We start from the raw sequence: 19,606 nt of genomic DNA, 5'->3' as shown, positions 1-19,606 counted from the left end.
CATGTTTTCTAGAGAACAAAGATAAGGCACAGATGAGTCCAAAAAATACTTCTAAGAATTCCTTAATAGAAGTTGACATGCCAAATGATAGTAAAACAAAATGCAATCACAGGTTTTTTTTATGGATACATTCATGCGTGATTAATAAATTATTAGTATGCAGTGTAGCAACCTATCAGTTATAGAGATGAACAATTAGTTTATTATTACAATCTTGGCTTGCAGTCATTTATGAGAAGAACTATCAATGTGTTTACAGTTCCTCATGTCTGTCACACATTTATAATATCCATTAATTATTTTTAGCCCACTAAAGATTCCTTACTGCTTATAGATGAATTCTAAGTACAAAGCCTTAATTTTCAATGCTGTAATCTGAAGTTTCCTACCCGGGGTCTTGAGCGCACTTGTTCCTGCTTTGTGCCTGGACTGAGTTGCTCCTACTTGTGCAGTCATGCCTCTTCTCCAGGATCCGGTCTGTGAAACAGAGAGAGATGCTTTCTGCCCCGCCTTCTCTGACTCTTCAGACAGCCCCGAGGGAAGGCCTTTCCACTTGCCACTGCTGTCTACACTGCTGTCAAACTCTTCCTCTGGTTTCTTCAGTTCTTCAGTGCTGCCCCAAGTTTCACTGTCCGTAACTGAGCGCTTCTCCGAGTCCGTCTTCAGCTACAAGAGGTTTGCATGAGAAATGGTCAGTCTCAACATCTTCAGTATTTGCTGATTTCTTAAATCATGGGAGGGGAGGAGGATAAGCATATTGATTTATTCACAGCAAGGGCCATGGAAGCTTCCCTTCCGAAACATTAGTATCCTGGTCCCAAAAGTTTAAAAATGTTCCCATTTGGGGAAGACATTTATCTTTTTTCTTTTATATTCCAAAGATTTCAACTCTTTTCTTCATAGATAAACCATAATGAAATGGAACATAATTTACTGTAATCACCAGTGGTGATACAATCACCACTTCTCAACTCCCTCTGAAATTCACTGCGCTGAGAGGTTTTACTAAAAGCTTGAATGAGGGAATTCCTAAATATACTACTAAAATCACCTCAGTCTGGTTTCTTGCCTTTTCCTACCCAAGCCTTCCACTGACCAAACCAGGAATATTGCTCCAGCAGCACCAAGTATGTTGTGCCACCAGTGGGGAAGGGTAAGATCTTCAGTAAAATTATCAGTGCTACAGCCGATGGCTTTTCTACTGGTTTGTCTCCACTGAAACAAATTGTTTCCAACAAGAAACTCACTCTAGCTGTATCAGTTAGCAGAGCAGCTAGAAGAGAGGCTTACGCAAGCACTACCCACCAGTGAGGTGAAGGCAACCTGCCAGGGCCACGCTTTCTCTGAAACTCAGACCCACGTGGAAGATGCCCCAGTGAAGCCTTAACACCCCTGTGGCACCTGCTTTCCCTGGGCCGTGCTGATAAGGGTGTGCTGCAAGGAGCAGCCCAAGACAGACAACGCAGAAGCTATGAAAGCAGCTTAAATAGAAACGTTGGAGACTGACCCTACCCTCTGTGTGTGACAAGACTCGCGTTCTTTGTGCTGACAGGCTGTTCGTTGTAACCCTTCCTCCCACGTTTCCCTGTAGCCTCCTGACCTCAGCCTCAAGCCTTATGTGCACTTCATCATCTCACCAGTCCTGCTTACCTCTGCCCCTCTTTAACAGCAAAAAAATAGTGGTGCCGCTCTTAGGTACCACTGTGCATTACTTTTGCTTGATGTAACACAGCCCCATCCTCACAGAGCCAACCTAAGCAGGACTGCAAACTGTATCGCGTTCAGGGGAGGGTTATTTATTATTCTGTGTTTCCACAACTGCTTCTCCACAGAGACCTCTCTGTGGCTGTTTCCTAGGCATTGCTGTCATAAGTAGGATTAATACTGATTAGATGACCGACAGAATAATCAGTCACTGTTTACATATTTGTCATTTGAGGCGTACCAAATGCAACAGCCCTCCACACTTCCATAATTTCATATGTGCTTTGGAGAGGCTAGCACCGATTTTGGGCAAAGCCTGATGGGAAAAGAGCCCAAGGAAACATCTACACAAATATTGCAGGGTCCTTCAAAAGAGAGTTTTCATTGGTGTTATTGTTACAACGTGTGTAATGTTCCCAGAACTTTTCTCATAAATGAATGCTTATAAACAAAGAGCTATACATTTTTAAAGCAAACTGCATCATTTCCAAGAAATGACAAGTATAATACTTTCTAAAAGCCTCTCTTCACCATTATGGGATCTGAAAAACGATGTTAATCCTCTTTTAATAAGAAAACAACAACAAAATATGCAATATCTGCCGCAGGCTATAGCCAGCTTGCACTACTCCAATCATTTATAAAGACTGCAAAAGGGATCTTTGTGTTGCGTGAGTATGTCCTACACCTGGAGAACAGCTGGCAAAATACTTAATATATCGTGCTCAACTCAGCTCCTAGCTGAGATTGCAGGCTAGCATGGAGCACACGGCTTTCTGAATTATCTGCCTGGTAAAGGCAGACCTGATAAAGGTCTGTTTCCAGCCTTCATAACATAAAGCAACTCTGGCAGGAAAGCAACATTTCAACGTGTGCCGCAGATCTGTCTATCACTGAACAAATTGGAAATAGTATCTGGATGAGTATCTAGAACATGAGATTACTCCAATGAATAACCCACAACGAGCTAAATAGTCACCCTGAGATTTCCCAGTCATGATGACGATGATGCAGTGGAACAAGTAAGCCAGGAGTAGCTGGTCATCACTGTTGATGTGGAAGGGAAGAGGCTGATCTCCAGTTAGCAACCATGGGACACCCTAATGGGGTGGGAAAGGCAATGGGAAGGGCCGAAGAATGCTGGTCTCTGTGAAAGTACCCATGCATGAGCATGACATCGGTCTGAAACCTGTCCTGCTGCAGATTAAAGTAATCTTTATTCCCAAAGTAACTTTCTTTCCCTATTGTCTGGGGGAAATGACAAATATGTGTTTTTCTCCTGTTGACATAGTCTGCCACAGTGTATATCTACAAAACAGGTCTCTGAACTGCGTGCACTGGCTGCCTGCAAGAGCCCGAATGGAATTGGGGGTGTCAGTCTTGTGTCCTTAACACTTGAGACCAAATCACTGGAGGAAACAACTCTTCCACTATGCTGACTGTTCAGTCTTGAAGTTCCCTGCTTATAAACAGGACATGACATAGTAGATCATACTTTTCTATTGGGATTAACTCTTCTGGTTTTCTTTCTTTTCTTTTTTTTGTGTTTTGTTTTTGGAACCGAGTCCTGTAAGCATTCTGTATTGGCTTTTTCATCGCTTGCAATTTTGAGGGAAGCTGGGAAGAAATACTGTGATACCTGGCACAATTAAGGCTTTATATATGTATACATAGACACACACACATACATATATGTGTTACATATATAGCTTGTGACTGTACCATGCTCAGAATTCTATTTTGATGCTGCACATTGTCACCTTCTGGGCTCATGGGACACTTTCATTCCTGGACCTAACTGGAGAGAAGAGAAGCTCTGCCACCTGCGGGCTCCTCCTTCAGCCTCATTTCTCCCAGAGGAGAGAACAGGGAAAGGACAGTACAGCTTATGTATCTCTTCCCTGACATGTGTCAGCTCATGAAAGATGAAAACTATCTTATTTTAAATCGTGCTGTCTGTTCAAAGACATACTCACTCCAAATGTAGTGAGTAGAAATCCACCCACCACAGATTCAGTCATATTGTGGTTTTTGTGTTAGGGTGCAGCAGGGGCGGGGGGCTTCCTGGGACTGGGAAGTGCGGGAGCTCCCCCAGAGCAGGCAGAGCAGGGTCTCACCCGCTGGCATCTTTGGCAGTGGGATGTTCCCTGGGAGCAGGGCATCTGAGGAGTCAACCCATAGGTCAGGGTTGGGCCCTGCTCAATGAGGTCCGTGGGCTTCTTGCACACAAATGTGATAGAGGAGTTTGTAAAAGACGAGTATTTCATTTGTTTCAGAGGCATTATTGCTAAACTTTTTTTTCCCCTTGTTATTCTGTGTGCTTCTGGGCGTTGCAAGAAATGGTAATGAAAAGCTACTCACCTGGGCATGAGTGTTCTTCCTTGAAGAGGCAGTTATATTGGAATAAGAGCTGACAGATGAGGTGGTGTTCAAATCATCTGTGCTGAGGTTGTCAAGAGTGTCACTGAGGCCACTACTAACTGAGCTGCTGTCATCCCAGCTGCAGAGAAAGGAGAACATCTACTTTACATACTGCATGTTAATAGGCAGAAAGCATCTCAAAATCAATAGATGTGATTATTTATTCTTCAAGAGGTTTACCAGAAAATTATTAGCAGTAATATTCCCTAATGGACAATTAGTTTTCAGACTTCTTTATTAATTATTCACTCACTGTCAAGTGGTTGCTTGTTCAATTAATGAAAGATCCAGGTGCCTTTTAAAAAATTAACATCAGGTCTAAGCAAGCACTGGTGTAAGTCATTAAAACAGGTTGTTTCACGCTTCATTGCAATCACATTCAGTACACTGGCAGGAAAATCCATTAAACCTACCTGGTATTGCTAGCCAAAGCATTATTAATAACTTGGAGAACACCCGATGGATTTGCAGGCTACAGAAAAATAAAAGGAGTATCTCTTCTGTAGCCTAATCAACTGTCAGGAGGAAGCCAGTATTTCCAAAAGTTTTATTTTCTTGTCTTCAGCCTTTGTCTAGTGGGTGCAGTGTCATCAAAATAGGATTCCCTGACAGCACAGTCACCAGAGTTGACAGAGAACATGTTATACATCTCTCGAGAAACACAGGCTGTCAACTCTTCTGCTTTGGAAGACAGAGGCAGAGGATGCAAATGAGAGAAAGGCTACTCTTATAGAAATGTCATTTACCTATTCTCACAACAGCCTTGCTTTTGCACAGAAGGGAGGTTGATTGGTGTTTCCCAGATCTGTCTCTACACAATTGTTTCTCCATAGTGTTACATTATGACTCTTAGCTTATTGCCACACACAGACGAATACTCCCAGTTTTGCTGCACCTCCACCTGTTAATTTTGTTTTGGATTATTCCTAGGCCACAGAGTCTGAAAAATATTCACCTTACCACCTGCAGTGGGATTCACCTCCTATAGTTTTAGCTGTTTAAAGTTAGATATCTCATTTAAGCTATATATCCAGGTATCCTCTCTAACCAGTACAAAGAAGCGGGCTCCTCTAGGAGGCAATTCATCCTGTCTGAAAATATCTCAGGTTTGCGGGATGAACTGCCCACTGAAGGTGCCTCTTTATTTCTTCCCTCTCCTAGAGAGAAGAGGGCTGATAAAACCTGTTCTAGACAAAGCTGGTGCCCTGTTTACGCATGCTGGTGAAGTTCAAAACACAGGAGAAAGTACATAATATCCTTCTTTTGCTGTAGCCTACATCTTGAGCTGCCTTTTAGGTTGGATTCTACAAAAAATCTAAAACTTAATCCCACAGTCAAGTTAAAGCTCAGTACTATTGCTACTAGTCATTCAGAGCAAACAAGGAAAATATCTGAATCCTTATTTTACACATGGTGTTTTGGGAGATTAAATTCACTTGTCCACTTGTTCAGGGAAGGCTTTAGAAAGTCACAACAGCAGTAACAGTAAACTGCGTGGTACAAAATGTGTGCTGATGCACCAGAAAGTTCAGTGCACTAGTCTTGTATCATAGCAACTGCAGCAAGCATTACCTTTGTTTCACAAAAGGTAGAAAATCACATTAGTAAGCCACCTCAGTGACAAGATAAACATATTTCAGGGGGCAAGAGTTTATTACAGCACTGCACCTTCCACTGTTGAGTACAATGACTACAAATAAACACGTCTTCTGCAACATTTCCAGGTAATACACACGAGTGATTTAATAATACAATTTAATATCCAAGCAATTATAATATCAAACCTTACATGCTGCCCACATTCATCTAAGAACCATCTCTGAAGTATTAATCATTTATACTTTCTGTATTTTACACTATCTAATGTGATACAGAATTTTATTGATGCTAAATGCCATTATTCAAATGTTTATATACCATATGGGAATATACCTTGTATAACAGTGTTAAGACTGATAACCTTAAACACAGATACAACCATAAATAAATGTCGTTAGGTTTTATAGAAAAGATTATAGAAAAGATAATCTGCACTTCTTAAAAGATACTTTAAAAAAGGGGAAAAAAAATCATAAGCCAGATCCAAAATGAGCTATATTAGGTACTTTCACAAGCAATGTGAACTTTAAATGGATGACATTCATGTTAATTAATACATGACCATCAGTTTCCTGAGTCTACCCTAAGACCCTGGGGACCAAGATAAATGTTTAATTCTATTTTGCCATGTTTGTTTATTATTTCATTCTATTTTAATTTTTGGTACTTCATTTCATGCCCATTTTTCTCTATAAGAAGATTCACATTTTCTAAATTCTGAAATAGTTCAGCTGATTCACAAAATATAAACATGTTGCCTATAGCTGAAGTTTTCAGGCAAAAATGGCTATGATCATGTTTTCTTTCTAGTATGGCTTCTCTGTGGTCTTTCACACTCGTCACACCTCACTCACCAGTGGATTATTAGCAGGTTCTGGGAACACTCATGGCCACCTTGTAAGACATATAGAAGATTATTTTGACGCCTCCACTACTGACCATTCAGAGTTATCACTGTATTTATCTGGATTTTTTTTCTCTTATGATAGGTGCTCAAGATGTTTTCTAAATTTGGGGGCTTTCATACCCCAAAATTTCTGCTAATACCCAGTATGCCTGTAAAAAAAAGGATTATCCCAAATCTCTTCCTTTCCTGTATGGCATTTTTCTAAGGACTGTCAGAGAACCTGATTCCTACTTGACACAAAGTTTCGTACCAACCTTTTGAAAAGACATAGTAAAAATGGAAAACTCCAACAAAACAGACCATATCAGCCACCCTTTCAGCAATGAAGATGGTTGTCCTGTGCCTTGTCCAGAGTTGTTTTAACTTGTTCATGCAGCTACATCTTTTATCTTTCAGCAGTTACTGTTTCCACATTTTCAGCCCTCTTCCCCCATGTCTAGATAGTACAGTTGCTATCAGATGAGTTAATATAATTTTTGGATAATGAAGATGCCACATTTATAATTTGGAAAAAAATATTGATGAGTCACATTCATTTCTCCTTTAAAGTAGCAAATGTACGACAAACAAATCGGGTAAAATTAGATGTGCATCACCTTAGGATTGAAAACCCATTCTTGTGAGTGTGCAGCAAATTCTCACTGTAATTCTTGTTCTTGTTCCTCCTACCCCTCATCAAAACAATATTCATTGTCAAACTCTACCTAAGGGACTTAATATAGGCTTTTAATATATTGGCTAAGATTCATCTTTTATTTTCATTTTATCTTTCATTTACTTTTCTTTTTCATGCATCCTACAGAGTTTATGACAGGTCAGGTTAGTAACGATGCTTATTAATGCCTGACACTACTTCCCTTCTTAAAACCACATTTTAGCTAACTACAACTTTGGCAAAATCTGCCAAAAATGCCTTGTTTTGGTAACTTCTGGCAACCTTTTATTTGAGAAACCGCTGGATCCCAAGAGGAACTGCAGAAGAACCTTGAAATTTAGCCATAATCTTCACATTAAGGATGTGCATTTTGCTTGTTTCTAAGAGAAATCCTCTCAAATCTGGCTAATTTATAAATCTCTTCAAAAACACTATTTGCACATGCCTGGCACAGTTGTCTTAGTATTTTTCCCAGCTAAGTGGCCAAAGGTTCCTCCCTACCCAGCAGCTCAGCTCAGACGGCTGTGTGCTGCCTAGTTCCATGTTCAAATCAGCAGAGAGCAACAAATAGCCCAGTAGTCACTACTCTCATTGTGGATGTACATAAAACACAGTTTTTGATAACACAACCACATACTAGTTTTTCTTCTCTAGAAACGCTTCATTAATTTAGTGCTTATAGGAGGTCTGCTCTAGGGATGAATCTGAATTTTGCATTAAAGTAAGCTGTCTTCTGTCATTTTTCAAAGAAGTTGAAAAGCTTCTGTAATAAAAGGGACTATAAGAAGCATGATTGAAGCCCCTGGTGTACCAGACTCCCTGCAACCTTCAAGATATTAGGTGACCGCTTTAACCAACATTTTTAACAAGCCGGACACCTATAAAGAGCTTCTAATTTTCTTTAGAGCTTAGCAACTGACTTGCAAAGATGTAATGCATGTAAATGTGTGCTTTGAACCTGTAGTTTGCTGCAGGGGTATCTTAAAATTTAGGTTACCAGCAACTCAAACTGCATGTCAAAAAACAGCAGCGATTTTGGCCTTACTATTGCTGTACCTCAGCTTTCCATCTGTAAAATGGACACAATACATGCACAAATGAGTTTGAAAACATAGACTCTGATAACTGTGGATACTCAGACACTACACTAAAAAGCACCTTAAAAGAGCCCCTTTCTCTTTAGAAAAATGTTTAAATGGCGTATGATAAATAAAATAAGGGGCTACACATGAGAAATAACAAGGAATACACAAAAAGACAAATAACTGCTTTAAAACTGAACACCCTCATTATATATAAAACATTATATAAAATAAGGACTCTAGAGATTGGGGGATGTTGTTGACCAAACCACGATTGCCTGAAAATGTATGTGTACAAGAAATGTGAATTAAGGTTACACAGACAACCCTTTTTCTTAGTTCTGACTGCTTTTACAACTTTATCAAGTTATTTTCACACAGCATGAGTAACATTCAGCTTTATAATTCTGATAATTATTCCATCACTTCAGTCACACACAGGGCTGAATCTAAGCAGGGAAGCTGCACTGCAGTAGGAATGCCCCTTCACCGTGGGAGCTAGAAAAAGTGTGCCCAATCATGTGATAGGCATCAAATGTTGGCTTCCTTCCCATCCCCTGGTTTGATTTACAGCTACTGTATTACAAATTTCATCCAGAAACATACCTCATGCTCTTTGAGTTACTTTTTTGAGTAGCATTGCCAATATTCTTTCTGCTTAGAAGATCTTCTTTGGTGCATGAGGTGTGTCTATGAAATTATTTGCGCTATCTAAAACTCGTCCTCTAATTCTAGCCTTTATCTTTCAAATCTGAACAGTTCTTGCCCATTTTGAAGCAAGAAACAACACTTCTGCTGGAGAAAACTTCCACATTGTCTCTAATTGCCGACAGTGGCTATGAATATTGTACACTTCCCAGTGCTCCACAAATTGCTCCAAATGCTTCCAGCAAAGTTCCAACTTCTTGATCATATCAAATTCTCCATGAAGGTGAGGAATCCACAACTTGCTGTCTACACAATTGGTTAGTCTCCACTATCACTCTTTGTTTTGCTTTCGTTAGTGTGTGTTAGTACTGAAAAGATCTCTCCATAATAATCCTCTCATTGACCTTTCTACTGCATAGTTGTTCTAGAAATAGCAAGGTGTCTGAAGTCAAAATACCCGGTGCTTAACATCAGTATGTAGAGCTGAACAAAGATTGCAAACATATTCCCACAAGTATTCCTTCAAATGGAAAGATAAATTGCACTCAGCTGTGCTCATGACACTTTTGTGTTTGCTTTCCACAAGTATTTGGTTTTCTTTGCTTGAAAATAATCCAATCCTGAGTTCACACGCTGAAGTATATGAACCAAATTAGGAATATTTTATATGGGATAAGACATCATTTCACACAGCAGGCAGGCAAGCACCAGAGCTCTAGGGCAAAGATGCAATGAAACAAGACAGATAATACTTGATCATACCCTACATAATGAAGACCTGCAGAAATATGCAACAAATTTTTCTAGATGTTTTGCGTGATGGCTGAAAATACAAAATGTACTGCATTAGGAGGGCAAGGAATCCTGAAGGTACATGACAAGAGGAAGTGGTACTAACAATCTGTGTTAGCTCCATGTATACCTAAAATATTGTCCTTTCACAGTTTCAGAAAATAAAAGCATCTCTAATTGCACACGAGACACATCAGAGCATCCAACCACAATGATTGTTCCTTCCACCCTTCCTGTTTCTATTTACAGCATTTTCCTACAAGCTCTTAAACTTGCCAGCTCTGTGAACTCCACCATACTGATAAACTGGGTCAATGCCTGGAATTTGTTTTAACATTGGCGTACTTCGTTAATTTTTGAGAGTATCTCCAGCCAAAGTGGCCTAAGTATGCAAATGAAAAAGCTTTTCACAAGTAGATCATCAGATATATGAAGGCATCAAGACTCCAATCAATGTGCTATCAAGTCTGCTGGAAAAGTGTGGTTCCTTCAATGCATCCTGCCCTTGGCAGAGTTGCTGGCATTTTTTTCTTTGGTTTATTACGCATTTTTGCAAGCAGAAGTAGGAACTACAGCTTGCAGAATACAGCTTTAGAAAACAAAACCAAAACTTTTCCTCTTAAAGCATTCATTTAATTAGAATAACTGTTCTGTCTAGGGAGGTTTGTAACTCTGAATGAAAAATAGCACTTTGTCATATGCTTTGTACTGCACATGAAGGGCTTCAGACCACAGTGGCAGACCTAATACCCTTGCATGTCTTGCCCAGGAATGAGAAATCCTTAGTCACATTCTTGCTAATGCCAGTGGAACTCACGTATCCCCAGGGACTTGTATATGGACTTGGGATTTGGGGAATCTGAACAAACACGTTTAGCAAAACAACCTTTACTTGCTTTTTATAGCAACTCTGAGCTTTCAAAACATGAAAACACTTTTAAACACTTATAAATCGTTCACTACCATAGTGGGTACATACAGGGCAGTGCCCATGTGTATTTCTGCTGCTAGGGAGATTGGTCTTAGAGGACAAATAAGGTAACTGAGATCATGACAAAAGAGTAACATTCGGGGCTAAAGAGAAACTTAACTCCTGAGTGTGTGTTTTAACATCTACAAATCCATAGTTAGAGCAGATCAAAGATGAGCAGTGAGGTGTTACCCCTTCCTCTGTCTGCATGTGGCTGTCTGTTTTATGTTAATCCTCAGATGATGCAGGTCTCCATGTCGCTCTCTTAGAGCCCCTGGATGTCTCTATACAATTGTTTATAGAAACATTAAAGGTATGAGAAACACAAGCAATTGCTTAGATTAGTATTAGTATTAGACTACTTCCATGTTTCCCAAATAAGATGCTAGTACACCAGTCTACTTCAGTGGCTAGGACTGGACACCCTCAGTTATACTGGATAGTTATTTAAATTAGCCAATAGTGCCCTAAAAAAGCAAAATCCCCAAATATAGCCACCTGTGAAGTGATCAGCTACCTGGAATGTAAGACATTACATTAAATGTGAGTTAGGAAATCAAAGGTTGGCATTTAATCCCTAGACAAAGGCAGGTGCATCCAAAGGCTGAGCAGGAAAAACTGGAGAGATATAAGCAAGGTAGAGGACTTAAACTAGATGCCCACAGTAGAAAGCTTGAACTTGGTCCACCTTTCCTTACTCTACTCATACAAGTTAAGCCCTGCAAGAGGAAGACAGAACTTGTTGACCATCAGTCGGTGCTTAAGCTAGTCCCACACACATGAAATCCATAAAACAGGGAATGCAATGCATAAATCAGCCGCTACAACACAATCCATGGAGGTGGATGTTGCTTCTCTACGGCACACCAGTAAGGTGAATATTACCGTGCAGTCCAGGCTGCCGCCATGAACTAGCCTCTCTGACACGTATATTTCAGGAGAGTAAGGCAGGATTCAGCCTAAGTAAAGACTTTATAGCTACTCCCCTAATTGACTTTTGAGAACAGAAATGATCTCTTAGCTCATTAAGAAGAAAAGATAAGAAAATAATTGGAGTGTTTTACTCAAAGCAACTCCTGAGTAGCGTGCCAATATATCAGCTGGCAAACTTTCTCCTTCAAAGTTCAGTTCATCATGAATTAATCCGTTTTAAATCTTTTACTGTGCGCTCAGCTGCTCATTATTCACAAAACAGCTACACTGACCCTTCACCGACAGATTCAAGATGGCACAGAGTTCATAAAATCAATACTTTGTTTCAATCCACAGACTGTGAGAGCCAAAGCCCAGGCCCTGAATCAAACCAGAAACTTGCAGGGGCTATAAATTTCATTACAGCTTTTCTACCCTCATAGCTAAATGAAAACAGAGCCAGTTGGACTCATACTTCACCACCTTCTCCTCAGCAAGTGTAATGCATTACCTGTCATACCCAAACAAGGCAATCACTGAAGCATTAATCCTGAATTACTTTCAGGTCAGGGATAGAAAATCATGCCATGTACATTTCAAAATGTAGCCATTCAGCATATTCTAAGGAAAATTGTTTACAATTAAAAAGAATAGGAATGCATTTATGCATCTGCTTTCATGCAGTACCACTTTAGAAGGATTTTTTTATTTCATGTTTGATTTTTTTTTATAAGAAGATCCAATTAGAAAATTATATCCTACTACAGAAATTACTTCTAGCCCAAGAGCACAATTACAGCAAAATGCATTTTTGCAAGGTCAATGTATTCCCATATTTCTTCTTCCAAGCATTTAATAAGTGCTTTAAGAAACAATTTGGTTTTAGAGCCTGCAGGAAAAAAAAAAGAATTGATGGAAGATTTACATTTCTTGTGATAATTATACATACTTTGCAAAACCTGCATACCCACACCTCAGGATTTGAGTAAGACTGCCAGAACCCCTTCTGGTTTCCACTTATTTCTGAATACAACGCTTAATATGACATGATAGGGACAGCAGAAAGTCATTAACTAGCTCTAAATTCATAACAGAATGTATCAACAATCTGAAGAGGGAACTTTGCAAAATGGAATTTAGGCAAGTGTTACTTGAATAAAATAATAAATATCCAACTATAAAAGACACTTCATTCCTGGAATGCACAGTTCTTTTTTTTTTTTTTTTTTCACGAGGCAGATAAACAGCATTCATTTTTAATTACATTTCAAACAGTATATGGAAAATAGTAATATATGGGCTGAAGCAAGATGTAAGGAAGTAATTCCATCAAGAACTGTTGACAATATCATAACAAACCAAGGGAGAAGGGCTTTTGATGGAATTATCTTCCTGCTGCTGTTTGTTACGTTTTTAATATTCTGTTTTGAATCCAAGAGATGTTTAAATTTTTCAAATGCAGATTCAGACAAGTTAATTAACATCAGTTGAATGGACATAAACAAGCAAATTAAAGTGCCTATACAGTTCTTTGGAAGATGCAAAAGCAACACAGAACTCTATTCCTTGTTACCTCATCACTTTAAGAAGTAAAAATGTCATTCTTCACTTCGCATACAATTAATTTGCATCCCCAAAAGTGAAGTGAGAAATGAGATCCCACAAGCACTGAGAAACATCTCATGGGATCCACATTTGTATTGAAAGGAAAACCATATTGAAACCAGCACCTTAAACACCTGGAGATAAGTAGAATTTGCCATTCATATTTGCAAACTGCCAGCCACAGCTGCAGGTGGGAGGGAGGTACTGAAAAATCAAAGTTCTTTACTCAACCTTGTCCTTAGAGCGTATGAAGAAACCAGACAGATCTTCCTGATAATTGTTCAGAGGAGAGCTCTTCTCAGTAATTAGTTGCCTGATGTCAAAGTCTGATTTACTGGTGACCTCCTCTGCTGTATGTAGTCTCTCACTTTTAAGAGTATTTGTTGCTAGCACTAGCTATACTATTCTTGCTTACGTGCAGAAGCAGGGATTTATTTTTCCTGCTTGCAACTGATTCAACTCAATCTGAAGAAAAAAACATACATAACTATTTCAGCAGAATGGTGTGAAGTAACTCTCTGTTCATTCCGGTCATGATATTCATCCTATAACTCTCCGTGAAATAGCAACACTTAAAACCAGCAGTTTTATGCAGCTTTGCTGTTGGGGTAAAGCAAAGTTTGGAGCTGGTGTTGGCTTGTGAGAGATATTTGCTACCCCACATTGTCCTTTGCTGATGACGAAAAGATGTGTCAGGCAGAGACTAAACCAAAAAACCCAATGGGGTTTGGTTTTTTTTTTTGTTTGTTTTAAAATCTCCTTTACAATTGTAAACTGAAAGTAATAACTTATTGTGGGACACCTCCAATCCTTATTACCTCATCGCAGCAATCCCTGATAACCTTCTTACCAGATGACACAACGTGGTCCCAGAGCTCACAGCCCTGCGCTGCCGTCCGAGGAGTGGGGAGAGCACCCCGGGCGCGGGACACATCCCACCATGCGTGAGCACAGGCAGAAATGCAGCCCTTCCGAAAGCATGGGATTAATTTTTTCTGTGAAGCAACTGCAAGCAACAGGTTTCCTCCTGCTCACCCTTGTTCAATGCAGTTTTTTCCTGCAGGTCTCAAGACGAGGTGATGGTTTGCAGATTTTAGCAACAAGTTGTGACTGCGGGAAAAGCTGCTACTTCGATGCCTAAATGGCTTCTTAATAAAAATCTTCACCCTTGAAACTCTTTGAGAGCTTGATCCCCACAGATATTTTCAGATAACAGGGTAAGCCTACTATCTGATGCCTAATAGGCTTACTTGCTTGCAATCAGCTTCACAACGTCAACCTGTCTGACAAAGGAGAAGTTGAGCAGAACACAAAGCTGTTTTTTCTCCCAGTTTTGTTTGCCAGGGCCGTCACTCACACGTGTTGCTCATTTCCCAGATTTTGATGACTAAAGACCCAGATTACTGCCTTAGCAGAAAGTAGAAAGGGACTTTCTCCTGCTTCTGCATGACCTGATTTTTAGCATCATTTAATAAGGAATGAAGGCTTCAATGCTCATTCTCTCTGCGCATCTGGCCTTCAGGCCCTTGCTTATCACTGCTGCTTGGGCAAAACTGTTGGCTGATTTTTATCAAACTTTACATAAAATATAAAGGCACAAAAAGCTATAGTTCACAACTCTTATGAAAACACAGAGCCATGTGAAGACAGAGGCAAAACAGAAGTCTCTCTGAGAGGAAATGTGCAATATGAATGAAATATATCAGATATACATGATTTGGTAGACAAAGCAGGACTGCTTAAAAAAAAAGTTTCACCCACTTTAGGCATATCTTTATTCCCTTTTTTACCCCAAGCTGCTGAGTTTAGAAAATGCGGTTTTCAGAACCAAGCTTATTTGCAGATATTTGGTCATTCTAGCATTTAATTGATATTTTTTCAATTCCCCAAATGTTTAAGATATCCTCGTTCTGCATTAAAGAGCTATTTGAGCATTTAGATTATTGACATTGGTTAGACAATTTTTTTTGAAGAGTTTAATGTTATCTCTAATCCTGGCTTGTGACAGGCTTTTGCAGCAATTCTAAATGCTATTCAGTTGCATCTTACGGTACATTGCCAGTTTTTAGCAGCAATCATAGTATTTAGATTCTGCTCAGACATCACAATTGGGATTGATTCATTTCCAATATTATTATCCATATGCCAGTGGTACCAAATCTTTGTTAGTCCCATAATCTCCTGAAGCATCCCTCTTCCATGTGTTTATCATCTTGCCAATGAGGGTAGGAGCTCATTTATGGAACTATTACTTCAGGTTTCAACCTAATCCTTATCCAATTTTTAAGAGTCTGGAGAAGACAGGGTTGTAGGAAGTAAGCTGCAGGCCAGACAAATTACTCAAGTTTCTGGACTGTGACAGGGTAAAATATCATTGAGCTATGTGGATATAAAGCTGGCTGGAAATTTTCAATCAAAACATAATTGACAATATACTGGGGTTTTTTTATATAGAAATTGAAACACCTCACAATATTAAAAAAAAAAATAATCACTTGTTCAAAAAATGGAACAACTTAAGAACTAATTTTTAAATTTCAGTCAATCTATACTGCCGTTATCGTATTAAAATCAGAAATAGTACATTTCTTTGCAATGAGAAAACCGGTCTAACGGGACACTGCAAATATTCATTTCCTATCTTAGTTTTCAGATGTCTCCATTTCATTTAATATTTCAAATCATTATGGAAAACTCTACTTAATACTGAACAAAATACCTTTTTCTAATTTGAAGCATCTTCAATGAAATATTACACCATATGCTATTCATATGAAAGTATGTATAGATAATAAAATAATAAAGGATAGCATAAAATGGATGCTTGAAATAATAAAACTTTAAAAAGATAATTTCTTATTTCTTAAATCAAACATATTTGAATTTCTCTTGTGACAAATTAAAAAAACATTTCACTCACAATTTAATGCAAAACCAGAGCCAAAATATAAGCAACTCCTTTAAAAAGAAAAGGCAAATTTTGATCAAATCTCTAAAGATATGCAACCAACAACAATAACTAATTTTTATGCATCCTAAACTTTTTGGTATTCTTCCTAGTACAGTGACAGATGTTTCCTGAAGGGATGGCTGTATTCTGTTTTGTAAACAATTTCCTTCAAGAAAGCAGAACCCAAAGCCTTCAGAAAGCTGTAATCCTTCTGGATAACAGAATATTTCCTTTGGCTGTTTTTAGCTCAAAGTTCAGTGAAAGGGCACATTAAAAGCACCCCTTTCAGCTGAAAAGGTGGCAGCACTAATGTACCTCACTGTGAGTTCTCTCTTTCCAATGGATGAAAGTACTGAAATTACTATTACTGCCAGATTGCCTGAAAGAGAAAAATGGTGCTCATGAATTCCAGACACTCTTGACACAGCTTGTCGGCATGCTGTGGGTTGCAGGTTTTAAAAAGGGGACCCATTTCAGCCTCTAAGCATCTTCAGCAGGAGAAAAACAATGCCTGATCTCCCTGTAGGCACATAAAGAACTGCCTGAGCGGATCTAATCCCCTAACATGTCAGGAACTATCAAATGTTTAAGGAATTTGGTTCTGGGTGTTTCTCAGGGACTCTGGGTGACTGGGGTCAGCATCAAGGGGCAGAAAGGATTTTGTGATGGGACCAAAGAAGAAGTGGGGAATGATGGTGACAAAAGCCCTCTGGCTGGTCCTCCCCAGCCCACCACAGCTGTGCATGTGTTTGAGGAATGGTAGCAGCAGATACGGACAGTAAGGGAAGGAGATTTTGGCACTTGAGGAGCCTTGTCTGTCTCCTAGGGTGTACATGCCAGGCCCACTGCATCATGCTAGAGACACAGTACCGTGGTTTTTGCTGGGATAGAGTCGACTTTCTTGCTGGCAGCTGGTGTGGTGCTGTGTTTGGATTTGGGATGGAAGCGGTGTTGATGGCACACTGATGTTTTTTGTTGTTACTAAGCACTCGAGTCCTTTTCTGCTCCTCATACTGGCCAGCAAGTAGGCTGGGGGTGCACAAAAAGTTGGGAGGAGACACAGCGAGGACAGCTGACCCCCAACTGACCTCAAGAATATTTCATGTCATGTGACATCATGCTCAGTATATAAAGTAGAGGAATAAGAAGTATTAGGTTTGAAGTGATGGCATTTTGTCTTCCCAAGTAACCGTTATGTGTAATGGAGCCCTGCTTTCCCGGAAATGGCTGAACACCTGCCTGCCGATGGGAAGTGGTGAATAAATTCCTTATTTTGCTTTGCTTATGTGCGTGGCTTTTGCTTTACCTATTAAACTGTCTTTGTCTCAATGCACGTGTTTTTCTTATTTTTCCGATTCTTCTCCCCATCCCACTGTGGGGGGAAGGAGTGAGCGAGCGGCTGCGTGGTCTTATTTGCCAGCTGGGGTTAAACCACAGCACACAGTTATCTGCTGGGGAGTGGTGGCAGGGTCCCTCCAGGCAGCTCTCTTTGCTGCATAGGACACCTCATCTCAGAGCCAGTTTAAACATCTCTCCGAAATGATGATCACATTGGAGCTGCAAACAAGACATGTTTTAAGTGCAACTTATCCATACAACTGTGTGAATATTTAATTAACTTCAGTAATACAAAAAACAAGTTTTCCATTTATTGTTACCACCCAAAAACTCAGTCCCAGGGGAGCTACAAAAGTGAATCTAAAATTATCGGGAAAAAAGGAAAGAATGCACACACACTATTTTTTCAATGCATTTCTTCCATGGGAAAAAAGAGAAAAAAATACTGTAATGGATAGGCATGAAGCCTGCAGTTCTGCTGGAAAGAGAACAGAAAGGACTAGAGTCCTTTTTACCATCTGCTAGGAGAACTAAGAATGAAAATACTCATCTGCAATGTTTCAGAAAGAATACGGATGCAAGAAAGATCGAAAGACCAGACAGCAAGAGATTGTAGAAATAAGATGGATTGCAGCAGAGAGGGACACCAAGCTCAAATCCTGCATGAAAAAAGGATGGATGTTACCTACAAAGGTCAGAGCTCTAGACACCATCAGGGGGCAGAGAGTTTGGAGAATCAGACTGGTGCATTGTCTATACCCTAGACACATACAGCTGAGACAAAGGGCACTACAGACAGCAGTACAGAGCCTGCAGCAAAAATCCTGCCATACAATTCTAGCAGAAAAAGTCTGTTGTCTTTACATTATTCAAGTACTACATGTACTTACTTTTCACCTGAAATTGCCCTGTTCTCTCCCATTTAACCTAAAATTCAGATAATCTTTGCTCTCTGACAGACCACATAAAATTATCAGAAGCAGCGGAAATTAAAGGGCAGAGGGTATTGCAATAGCAAGAACAGGCTATGGCAGGCTGGAAACTCTAGTGTAAACTTACCTCTTAAAATCCCCAGCACATACAATATGTACTACTACTGATCACAGCCCTTCTACAACTAACCAATGTTTATAATAATCTAATCTAATAATATATAATCTAACTCCCACAAATTTCAATTCCCAGGAAAGGTACAGGATTACTGGCATAAATATAAATAGCAAAATGTCCTAAAATGATTTTGAAGGACTACAGGTGGGGTAAAGGAATAGCTAACCTTATATTGGGTAACAATCAAGACTATTGGGCTAAAATATAACAGACAGGACCAACTATGAGAGGAGTAACTTTTATGTAAGTAATTGCTAAGAAATACACTAACACTACTATCTTCTCTTGCAAAAGTGCGGAAGAAACCCCTGCAAAAAATGCTGCTCCCTTTTCTTGACTGTATTTCTTCAGTCACTGCAAAGGCAAAAGAGCAGCAGTATCATGGAGGCAATTCTTCAATCATCTTGCTACATTTTGTGACTTTTTACAAAGGAATAGAAAAACAGAGAGAACAGAGTCAGAGGGCCTCTGACCTTCCTCCACTTTTTGCTGACTCACTGGCTTAATAAAGACGCTTGCTCTCTAATCCTTCATTCAAAGCTTTGATTTTCAATTGGCACCCTAACTTTGGCATTGCATCTAGCAGAACTTCATGTGAACTTGATGTAGTACTCAGGTAACCCCATCTAATTTTCTGATTGTGAGATACTGAAATACAGATGCTTGTTACAAATGTGATAGTTAAATGAGTTAAAGATTCGCTTTTAATAACTGTATTAAAACTGGAGATTGGAGAGTACATATACACACTGTTTCATAACAAAGTGGCCTTGGGGTGCTCTACATTCAGCAGGGAAGCACCATGTGTGGCCTTCCCCACCCTTGATATTGCTTCTCTTTCCCTGCTGAGGGACCTGATCCATGTAGTGGCTTAAGCACACACTAGCTTTTTGGCCTCAGATTCATTCTTCAG

At 39.5% G+C, this 19,606-nt stretch overlaps 1 protein-coding gene across 19 annotated transcripts in view; it reads right to left on the bottom strand.

The window, feature by feature from the left end:
- The window catches only part of NAV3 (neuron navigator 3), a 565,631-nt gene that overhangs the window by 63,153 nt on the left and 482,872 nt on the right, over positions 1 to 19,606 (bottom strand). For all 19 annotated transcript variants that reach the window (XM_074573833.1, XM_074573778.1, XM_074573817.1 and 16 more), the window contains 2 exons: positions 4,066 to 4,204; positions 390 to 666 (listed from right to left, as the gene is read on the bottom strand). In XM_074573833.1, coding sequence (XP_074429934.1) covers positions 390 to 666; positions 4,066 to 4,204 — 416 coding nt within the window. The remainder of the gene's footprint in view (positions 1 to 389; positions 667 to 4,065; positions 4,205 to 19,606) is intronic.

The sequence above is a fragment of the Larus michahellis genome, chromosome 1, assembly GCF_964199755.1.
Source record: "Larus michahellis chromosome 1, bLarMic1.1, whole genome shotgun sequence".
NCBI lineage: Eukaryota > Metazoa > Chordata > Aves > Charadriiformes > Laridae > Larus > Larus michahellis.
The sequence above is the reverse complement of the archived record's forward strand: the minus strand, read 5'-3'. Positions and strand labels throughout refer to the sequence as shown.